The 11,626-nt window shown below is 37.6% G+C and overlaps 1 protein-coding gene across 1 annotated transcript in view; it reads left to right on the forward strand.

Annotated features, from left to right (window-relative positions):
• Positions 1-11,626, forward strand: part of ANO4 (anoctamin 4) — a 116,699-nt gene that overhangs the window by 10,346 nt on the left and 94,727 nt on the right. Inside the window, exon 2 of the mRNA XM_031553997.1 lies at positions 10,173-10,309. Coding sequence (XP_031409857.1) covers positions 10,173-10,309 — 137 coding nt within the window. The remainder of the gene's footprint in view (positions 1-10,172; positions 10,310-11,626) is intronic.

Consider the following 11,626-nt stretch of genomic DNA (forward strand, 5'->3'; position numbering starts at 1 on the left):
CTATTGCCTATATGCCTTTCTCAGCTGCAGTATTTTTCCTTAGTTTCTTGTATTGTCCTCTGGGGCAGAGCCTAGGCTGCCATCTCTGAGGCCATCTGCAGATTTCCCCATACTGCTATTCTATGAATACTCAGCTGTCTCACTTAAGAAATTCTTTTTGTTCTACATCATTAAATACTGATTCCTGCTGCTATTATGATAGATCACTTTACAGGAATCTATAAGGGGAGCTGACTCTGATTTAACAGTGGAACAAAAGAATATTCTAGGGCAAGAGTGAGATGGTTTGAATTTATAATATTTTAGCATTGACAAATAAAAGACTGAAAATGTTGAATGCTCATTTTGAGGTTTATATTTTCATAAGGTGAAGTAGGGTGTATTTTAGAGTTGAATAATTTGGTGTGCAGGAATAGAATTTGTAACACTTATCCAGGCAGTAGTCTCTTGGGGACAACTGACAGTTGGTCCCTCCCCATTCTGTGACTATAGTAAAGTAGGAAATTCAGAAGACTGGCTTGTTATAGGCAGGATGCAGAAGAAAGAAAAAGGTTTCCATAAAAGGCTTGAGTGGTAGCCACTAGTGAAGGCATAGAAATGGCCTAAATGACCTGGCACTTTTTATTCTGAAGTCCTTCCTAACGTGGCTCTAAGCTCCCTGCAGTTATCTGCTAACTCTGTGTAAGAGTTATTTAATAAAAAATGACTATGTGGAACAGGTTGCCCAGAGGAGGTGGTGGATGCCTTGTCCCTGCAGACATCCAAGGTCAGGCTGGAGGGTCTCTGAGCACCCTGATCTAGATGTAGGTGTTCCTGTTCATTGGAGGGGAGTTGGACCAGATGACCTTTAAGATCTTTTCTGACTGAAGCAATTCTATGCTTCTGTGGTAGCTCCCTCCATTTCTGGCTGCATGGGAGCACCTTGTAGCCAGGAGTTTAAGCCCATATACCCAATCCTTTTTCCTATCTTGATATGTGGTAATACTTGCTTACATGGAGAGTGTGTTTTGAAAAATTCCTGCTTTCTTTGCTCATGTTGAAAGAACACTGAAACTTGATAGAGGGACAAATCTCATGCCTATTCACATGTGCAAATGGATTTGAAAATGTCACATCGGCCTATGTTTTTAATTTTCCGTAATGCTTTTAAAAGGACAACATAACATTTAAACTGATAGAATTACATGCCAGTGAGACCTCCTTTGAAATAGACTGCAGTACTAGAGTGCTCCCTAGACCACAACACACCACTCTGCCATGTGAGACCCTATGGTGTCCTGTGGCTGAAACATGCTGTCCATGCTCTTTTTATCCTAATGGTTGTTTCTCGTCTTAAGCTTTTATTTGTCTTTTTTTGTGTGTCTGTGTGGTTTTTTTTAGCCTAGCCATTTTGGTAGTGCTGTGTCATTTGCAACAAAATGTTTTGTCTGTCTTTGTATTTTGGAGTTGATTTTGTAGATGGCGTGGTGAGGAGATGCTCATGGCATGGCAGCACATAATCACCTGAATAAGGAACTCACTAGTGGTGACTCTACATCATTCCTTGTAGCAGAGCCTGTTGTTTCATTCTACTTAGCTTTATATCAATTCTGGCTATATCAAAAGCTACCTGAAGAAAAATTGGTTCTGCTAGGGGGAAAAAAATAGGTAGCATTATTCCATGTGTATGTTCCCACACCAGAAAGCCTCTTGGCTGGATTTTCTACTTCACTCTCACAAACCCCATCAATCTCTTCAATTTCTTCAGAAGGAAGAGAGGATTTGCAGGTTAACCGTTTGGAAACACAAATATGGATAAAACCAGATGCACAGAAGACAGATGTGGACTTTTCAGAAATTCTTAATGCTATAGAAGAAAGTAAGTTATTACTTGGATGTAAAATCAATTAGATGGTCAAATAAATCAATTGAGATATATTGAAATTATAACTACAAATATTACTACATACAAATTAACAAACTGAATGATAAGTAAATACTTGTCACAAAAATCTGTGAAAAAGTTCAGTGAGCTATTGAAAGCCACTCAGATATATTTTACTGAAATTTGGATTATTATGTACATAAGGATTCCAGCAGTACGTATTTCCTATGCAGAAACAATGAGAACTATTGAGTCATGTTACTTTAATCCATTCTTGACATTCTTAAATACCTCTGTGAATGAATTATTATTATCATATATATCCTTCAGTCTGAGACCTAAGATTGGATTTGAGTTCCATGTTTTTACAGAGTACTGGAGTATATTCATATTTTTGCACAAGATAAATTTTGGGATCAGAAGTAATGAGCTTTTCATGACAACTGAACTCCTGCTTATCTAGGGAAGGAAGACAGACAAGGGGGAATGATTTCAAACCGAAAAGGGGGAGTTTAGGTTAGCTGTCCAGGGGAAAATTTTCACTCAGAGGGTGGTGAGGTACTGGCACAGGCTGCTCAGAGAGATTGTGAATGCCCAATCCCTGGAGGTGTTCAAGGCCAGGTTGGATGGGGCCCTGGGCAACCTGAGCTGGTACTTGATTTAGTGGCTGGCAATGCTTGCCTACTGCAGGGGGAATGGAAGAAAAATATTTTTAAAGTCCCTTCCAACCCAAGCCATTCTATGATTCTATAATCTTAGTATGTGGAACACCTCTTTTTACAGGTAGTATATTTGTGAAGTGATCGATCCATCCTTCTCAAATGCAATTGCAGGATAATCTTAAGACTTATGTTAGAAAAAACACTAGTCTTTTTAACAAAGGCTGAAGACCCCCTCACCCACCCCAAAGATTGATGCAACTCTGGAATCTAAATAAATCTGGAATTTCAGTGAGAATTTTCCATAATATGTTGAAAAATCTTGTGCTGGCCAAGGATCAAAGCACATGGTATGGTGACATTGATAGCTGGCTTTCCGTTTCCCTTTTTCCAATTTTAAACTTTGAATTTTGCATAGCAACTTTCTAAAGCTACTTAATAAAGCTAATAGCTTTCTAAAGCTAATAGCAACTTACATTATTAATTGCTATAAGACATAAAAGAATGAATCTGCACTATAGTTTTCTTCATAAGAATCAGTAACCATACAGTGGTAAGATCAAGTCCCGTTATCAGTTTGGAGATGGAAGGGAAACTCAGTTTGAAAAATGACAGTAGTGATCATTTGATAATGAATCACCTGATTATTTAAATTGTATTTTTAGAGTGAATTCTATGTTTTGTAAACTAAAAATTTTTCCCATCAGAAACGCCACTAATTTGCCATAGTGCAGATAGAGGCCTGGGACGAGTTGTGGTTGTGGACTGGAGTGGCTGAAAAAATACTATAATCTTTCGGTGTCTGAATATACAAGATAGATAAAAAAAGATAAACAGATTCTCAGGGAAGTTACTATATTTTTATACAAGAAATTGTTATCTTCTCCATTTCAGGCATGAGGGTGATTTAATTGAAACAATTAGATGCCAAGATTAGAATTATTAGCTGTGTTTTTCCAAACTGAATTCTTCCTATATGGCCACATCTCAACTTCTCTTGGTACTATGTCATACTTTAATGGTATACTCTCTGATTCAAGAGGGCACAGATTTACTTACATCCTCAAATGTTAAGCTTTTAGATAAAACCTCCAGTTACTTTTAAAAGTATGCTGTCTTTCTGTGGTGATAAAAACAGGATTCATCTAATTCAAACGCAGAGGTTTGCAATGAAGATATCAACATCTCAGTGTTTAAATGCCTTTTATAGTTAGTGAAAGTAACAAGGATGTCTAGATCTCAATTTGTCTCAATCTGAAGTAGGTGGCTAATACAGATTAGGTGACCCATGACTTTAAAGTGACTATTTTTCTCTGTTACCTGCAAACGGAATTTAGGAAGATAAGCTAACTTAAATCAGTACTACAGCTTAGACACAAAATTCTGCACTGTGGATACGTACATTTAAGTGAATTTTACCCTATGTAAAGCAAGTATTTGGAAGTGATTCTTGGATATAATATGAATTGAAGTAAGCTTCAAAATTGTTTTAGCAATTTGAATGTCATTTCAAAACTAAAAAGCATCACACAGACAGTCTTCTAAGAATTACCATTTTGATTTAAAGATGATTTTAGAGACATTTGAAAAGGATGTGACTTTTACAGCCTTGGAGACAATGTTTTTTCTTTATCCAGAACAGACACAATTGCCTCTAGGAAATTAACCTCTATAACATTCAGACACATTCTTTTCTGGAAAGATATTTTGTAAAGTCTTGCTACATGTCCAATGGAATGTCTTATAAACTGCAGTCCTATGAACAGCAAACAATTACGTTAAAATAAACTTAAATATTATTTCAAAGGTGGTTGCTTGGAATAGTGATTGTTACTTTTGCTCGCAGGTGTTGTTAGCATTGAATGAAAATTTTAAAAGGCTAATGATTTACTTTTAATAACGATATTTTTTACCATAAGTTTCCTGAGCATTTTACTTTTCAGGAGCCATGTTGTGTAAATTTAGGTAGCTAGTAACTCCTTCCATTTGGAAAACTCTAAATGTAATTATTCAGGAGTAGAGGTTTGTTGTTGTTATTGTTTTATAAATGTTTTATAAATGATTATATTTATATTGTTTTATAAATGATTAATTACTTAAAACAAACAGTTTGTTCTGAAGCTCTTTTTTTTTTTCTGCCCTCCTGATTCTTTCTTAGACTGAGAATGAAGATAGTTATTGTATTATGTATATATATTTCATGTGAATATACTGATATTATAAAAGAACTAAAAGTCACTTCTAATGCTTCAAAGCTAAATTCTGTGTTTGACTACCACAATTCATGCTTGAGTCTTAAACATGCATTTCCAAAATTTTCTCCTAAGTGTTTCACAGTTTCCTCTTGACAGCAGTGTATTCAGAAATTATCAGTAGTGTACAACAGGCAGTCAAGAAACAATCATTACATATCTTAAAGTGGCTATAAGTATACACTATAAAGTAGAGGATTGCACTGGGTGTAAAACTGCCAAAGGGGATGATGCACCTGTTCTGCACCCTGGGTCAAGGTCAGACTGTGGGCCTGCAGGTGGACAGGTGGCATGGCTGAGCAGGGCAGGGCTGTGGGGAGCTGGAGCCCAGCCCTGATGTGGCCTGGCTTGGACAGGGGCTGATGGGCCTCGGGGGATGTGGGGACATGAGGCTGCAGCAGGTGGGGGAGCCCTGGGGGTCTGGCCAAGGGTAGACATGCATAGAGGTGCCCTGACAAAAGCCTTGGCAAAGGCTTTCATGGTTTTTTCCTAGTTATTATTCTAAGAAGTTGGATGTCTTACCGAAAAGTGGTAAATAGTTCTGTTTAAAAAAAAAAAGAAGTTCTGATTTCAAAGCTCTTTTCATGAATTCCTGTGATTTGGTTCTTTCCACTGCCATTGCAGTAAAATCAAAACTAAAATATCTCTTGCTTTCCAGTTTGCATTGACTCCTGCCAGGTTTAATAAAAATAAATAAATAATTTGATTGTCTCATTTTTCCTCCTACTCTGGAAATCAGAAATCTGTGATTTTCTTGAGACAGGGGAACAGATCACTGCATAGTTACAGAATTTAGCATTTCAAAAAGTTCTGGGCTGCGGTAGCTCTAACATTCCCTCCTTGCAGAAATATTTGTATCTGCCAGGCTCTCTGACTGCAGGAAAATGCTTGTATATAAAAATCCAACAGAAAGACGCAAAAAAATAACCTGTAGATGCAGGAGTCTTGTTTTTTCCTACTCAAGCTTTGCAGTTCTCTGCAAAATAGGTGTTTTGTACTCAAGTTTTTTATTAGGAACTATTTTCCAATACTGGGAATTTTAAAATTAACCATTTTCACTATCATCTTCATGTAAAAAGATTCTACACATATTATAAACATTGCTGTGAATAATTTTTAAAGAAATTCACTCTTCAGTGCTACCTGATAGGCCTAAAAGTCTCTAAAGAGTACCTTCTGCAATATTGATTTATAACTTGCATTCCCCAAAGCTAAAGTATACTTGGTGGCAAAGTGTGACAATCAGTAATAAAGCTGTTAATTAACAGAAACATCATCTCTGACCATACTTCCATCTTGCTCCAATAATTCATAGAGTCAACTTTCAGTTTTGAATGAAAGTTATTATTTTTAGGCACCTTGAATTTTGAGTGTCTGTCTTCAGGAGGATAAGGGTGTAACTTTTGAGTGCTCTCTTCCAGAGAGGCTTGTGCAACCATTGAGATTTCTTGCTTAGAAATTCCTAGAGTTGCTTAGAATTTCCTAGAGTTCAGTTTCCAAAATATGTGATTCTGCTACATTTGTGTTGAAATGATTTGTATTCACACATTTTTTTAATTTAAGGGATTCTGAATTTTCAACTTACTGATTTTTATTTTTTTTCCCCACAAAGTGGAACATGAGGGGGGGAAATGAACATGCATAATGAAGCTAATCTAAAACCATAGGAGGGAGTTCTTGATATCTCCTGTAGCAATGTACGTGCTGCTCTGCATTGCTGTAAAATTTCATTGCCTAAAAAGATATCACCATATACCAGTGCCAGTCTGCTTCTCAAATGAATGGTCAAAAGCATATAAATAATAAAATTATTAGATATCATTCTGTTAGGATCATTTGATGATATATGTATTTATCATTGTCTGAAGGGAAGAGAGAAAGTGGAACTCTGATTATGCCTTTAGCATCAGTGTAGGAGTGAGTGCTCTTATTCATTGCAGTAGAATAGCCGAGTTAGGTAAAGCCAACAGAAGAGTTGCACTGGAAGTATCATCATCATTGCTGAAGTGAAGCAAATAAGACTTGTGAGTTTTTAAATAATTTACTGACATTTGTGGCACAATATTTTATTAAATAATATTGTTTATTATCCAATGAGATTTGGGTAGGGAAATGTTCTTAGCAAATGTTTCAGTCCCATGTTTAGTACCAGTGAGTGAAATAATAGGAGTATATCTTCAAAAATAAAAACAGCAAGGCATCTGAAGTATAAAGATCTCCACGTTATCACCAGTAGCATAACTTTCTGTGACTGGAAGAGGGTCACAGACAAGGTAGTTCAGAACATCTCTTCACTATTTATCCTGTTTGTTGAAGCTTCCAATGAACAATTACCTGTGTACTATTGATAGTAGCAGTTTTCCATTACTGGCAGTCCAGACAGGTCCTTGTAGCTAGTTTCACTAACCAGCTGAGGTTTGCAGTTTCCACAATTTATAGTCCCTACTGAGTTGGGCTGAATTTTAAAATAACCTTGAAATGAGATTTTGAGTTCCTCACAAAACCTGAAAATAATCCAGCAATTCTCTGTTTGAAACTTCCAAACATATCTGTCCTCTTTCACACCAGTTTGTGCATCTCAGACACCCACTTAAAAACATCTGTTTTGCAAGTCCAAGCATTATTGGCACTCCAGGAAAGAGCAATTCTAGTATCTCAAAAGTCTCATCAGTTATACCAGGGCAGTGGCAGGAAAAGCAGCGTTAGGATAACATGCAAGCAAAATTACTTTCATTTCTTCATCTTTCACTGCTCCTGTCTGCAACAGATATACATCTCTCATAATCCTCTGAGAACTTCCCTATTTGATTATATTTGTGGGTTCATTTTTCTCACATAGTTGTTTTCAGACTATGCTGAGGTGTTGATCATGTACTTTTTGGAGGTGCATTTCTGGATTTCATTTCAGTGAAGCTTCAAATCATTTCATATGTTTTCTTGTTCCAGTAGTTCTGTATGTTGAGTATTCTTCTCATTTGAACATTTGTGCAAAAACTGGTAGTGATCTACATCTAGATTATTATCTTATGAGATAGAATATTCAACTCCAAAATTGCTAAACTTGAAGATTAGTATGTTATCCTAAAAACATTTAATCTGGCACAAGATTTCTCGTTATACTGCCTAGATGGAGAATACACTCATAAAAGTGTTAGAAATTCTGAATTTCAATTAAAAATTACAGTGTTCGTGTTAGTTCATTAGGTTTGTATCTAGTGTGGATTATTTGGATGTGTATACCTTTCTGTTGCTGCTGAAATTCTTAGTAGCCTCATAAGCTAAAGTACTGTGATGTAAAACACAAGGTATGTTGTCAACATTGTCCTTATTGTGTGTATGCAAATGAAGAACGCTTGAAGCTTTCAATAGGGTCTTCTTTTTTTTTTTTTTTAATCTACCCACAATTGTAATAACAGACTTTAGATACTATGAAAGGCAAGTGCAAAAGGGCAGCAGTGCTCACAATGGACAGTAATATAATAATATATGTAAACTGTAGCATAGATGCATGTTCAGGACATGAAGAAATCTTTCCCTGGATTGTGAGAGTAAAGAACAGGTAATCTACAGAGTCTGTTGCATTGAAGATTTAAAGAAAAAAGATTTCTTAAACTAGTTCATAGCCCACTGAAGTAGGGAAGGGTGGAAAGGAGGTCACAAAGCACTTACGATGGCTGGGGAACAGTTAATGTCCTTTAATTTCTGGCAGCTATGCACTCTCTCCGCAGTGGAGGAATGTGTTTTTACATCTGCAGCCAGGAGTTAAAAATGGAGTAAAGTTGCCATTAGCAATTAGAGATTTTTGTCTGTTACCTGTTAATGTAAATTCACATCAACGGTAATGACAACTGCCTGTCACAAACTTAGGGGAACAGCAGAGAAGCAAAAGGGCCAGGGGTATACTGTACAACAAAAAAATGTGTCCAAAAAGTCAGATTAACAAAACAGTGAGGAATGGTGGACTAGATAAATTTCTGCCAGGAATGAGTCAGGAGAAGAGGCTCAGCAGCTGCCTTCTGAGGCCTCTTCCAAGACAACTCTGCTGTCATAATTCTGGGTTTTGCCTATGAAACATGAGGCTGGAGAGGTGAATGAAACCTCTGCACAGCTGAGGCTTGATCCTCAACAAAGATATCTTTCTTCTCCCCACATGCAGCTCTTCACCATCCTTTCACCCAAAATCTGCAGCCTTGGAGTGCAGTGATAGACCCGGCTGGCTGCAGCCTACCTGCCCATGTCTCCCATTCCCACGTGTTCTGTCCAGCAGCCCCTCAGTCTCTGAAGCCAATGGCCTTTATGTGGTACTGTAGAAGTGCAAAGAAACTCTGCCTACAGCTTCCCATTGTCTTCTGACTCTAACCTTGAGTACAGTGCCAGCATTTAATGCGTTCAAAGTCTTCCAATGCTTTTATTTTAATTACTATAAAATTATCATGACACAACATTGCATAAAAGTTGGAAGAAGTTAAACTCAGTTACTCAAGTTGTTGTATTCAGTCACACATGGTGTGAGCTGACTGCTCCATGGGGGCTCCCCATTGGATTGTCCCATGGCAGCGCCAATAGCCAGGGCCCACCCCACCACTCAGGTGGGAGCAGAGCAGTCAGGAGCCTTGGGACAACTGCAACCCCATGCATTGGGCACCTCTCTGGGGATGGGCTGAGGCCAGGCCAGGACTTTAGCCTGCAGATTGGGGATTAAGATTAGGCCCAGTGAGGGGCATCAGTGTCAGACATGGACATGGGGTGGGCAAGCAGGGCTACCCAGAACACTGTCTGGGGCCTCTCCCCATGTACACCAATGTCTTGGACCTGAGACCCAGTGACAGGCCTCCAAAACAGGGGAATGTGATCCAGGACCTTATATCCCCTTGATTTTTATCAAGTTGGATTTAATGTAGCATGACTGAAGGCTGGGCAGTCAGTAGATCTGAATATGTTAGCATTATATATATCAAAAGATGCCAAATTTTGTGAAAGTTATGATTAGCCAGGCTCATATATTCAGTGTCTTTCAAGTAGCAGTACTTATTTGAGATCTTCTGCCACAGGTCTGTACAATTTCTAACTTGATATTTTGTGCAATAGTTTAAAAATACCTTCCTCATTGAAAGCAATTTTTTGTGGCTGTGATAAAGAAAGCAATCCTTTAAGCCACTTGTCCCAAGAGAATCCAAGGAAATGGCTAACAAATGTTTTATTGTGACAGATGATTACTTATTTAAGATCAGAGAGATATTATGATATCCTAAATCTTCACCACTGCTCATCAGGAGATTTTAAACTTAACATCATAGATACACCAGAACTAAAAAGCGGGATAATTGATAATGTGTTACACTCATCTTCATTTGGCTCGAATGTATTTGAACATATGTTTTTATCTTTGTTTTTTAGTAGCTAAGGATGTCAACATTTTTTTTGATGAGCTAGAAGGTGTGAACAGCCCTTCCAAAGATGATGATTCCCTGCTTCACCATGGTAACTTGACCAGTACTTCTGACGATGCCAGCAGGTTGGAAGTGGTGGGAGAGGTAAGAAGACAGAAAATTATTAAAATAATGTTCACTATAAAAAGGAAATAAATGTGATTTCATTCAAAATCTCATTTTCATCCCTTAAATTAATCCATCTGGAGTATGGATGAAGAAGAAGTACTTATAAATCTCATAAAGGTACTAGTTGTCAGATACACAACAATTTCTAATCAAGTAAAGAGCAGGACAGACTTGATGATGCATAATGTTGATACATAGAACATACCAAAGAGGAATCATTGTTCAGCACATAGTCCCTTTTAAATTACGTCGTAATACAGGCAAAGCACTGTAGGCTCAAGCATGAAAATTTGGGCCTTTCTGTGTCTGAAGGGAATGTCATACCCTTTAACTGTTCTAACTGCCTATGAATGCTATGCCTACCTCAGGGAGTGAGGAGACAATGGACTCATCCCTGGCTCTAAGACCTCCTTTCACCTGCTTAGGGGAAGTGACCACATCCAGACTACTTGCTTGGAGTGGTTACCTCCCAACTGTGCCTGAGGATTTTTGGCAAAGTGCTGATCAGCACAGATCAGAACTGGAAGGAACCATGCTAACAACTAAGACGAATGGAAGACCATAGGATATTATTTAAGCCTCTGTCCCATGTCTTTTGTTTAGTATCTTAGAAGGCATAGTTACAGACAATGACTTTTTCAGGAGGTTATGTAGGTAAAATAGATTGTACCAAAAGTAATGCATCCTATTTATTTCCATGGAAACTACAACTGATACAGAGAGCACAATAAGACTATTTGATGGAGCAATTTTTCTTGTACTAGAAATTCAGCCCACAGAGAGCTACACTCCTAGAATGTTTAGACAGATAATTAGGGTGACAAAATTCATTCCATTGAGAGATGTGTTTGACCTTGCTCACAATTTCATCTTCCCCTTCCCTCATTGCTCTTTCACAGCCTCCCCTACAACCTACAAAGGGCCCTCTTCACCTACTTGAATTATAATACAGTAACCTGACATGATATTTATGTGTAGCTTTTTGTGATTGTGTACCATGTGGTCTCTAACTAAAGGGCAGGGTTGAAAGGCACACAACTTTTGCATACTAAGGAGGAAAAGTGAGCAGAAAATGATCGGGAAGAGAAGTGATGAGAGAGAACAATATATGCTGCTATTAATTTAACAGCAAAACATTTTTTCACCTGTTCAATGTATACTTTTTTGTTTTTTTAAAGGGAAAGGGGAAATGTCTGAAAACTTTCCTAGTTGAATAGGTTTATTTATGTATTTATTGCATAACCATAACTGAGGAAAATAACTATATAGGTCAATTATATGTATAAGAGCAAA

This window comes from Meleagris gallopavo, chromosome 1 (assembly GCF_000146605.3).
Source record: "Meleagris gallopavo isolate NT-WF06-2002-E0010 breed Aviagen turkey brand Nicholas breeding stock chromosome 1, Turkey_5.1, whole genome shotgun sequence".
Lineage (NCBI taxonomy): Eukaryota > Metazoa > Chordata > Aves > Galliformes > Phasianidae > Meleagris > Meleagris gallopavo.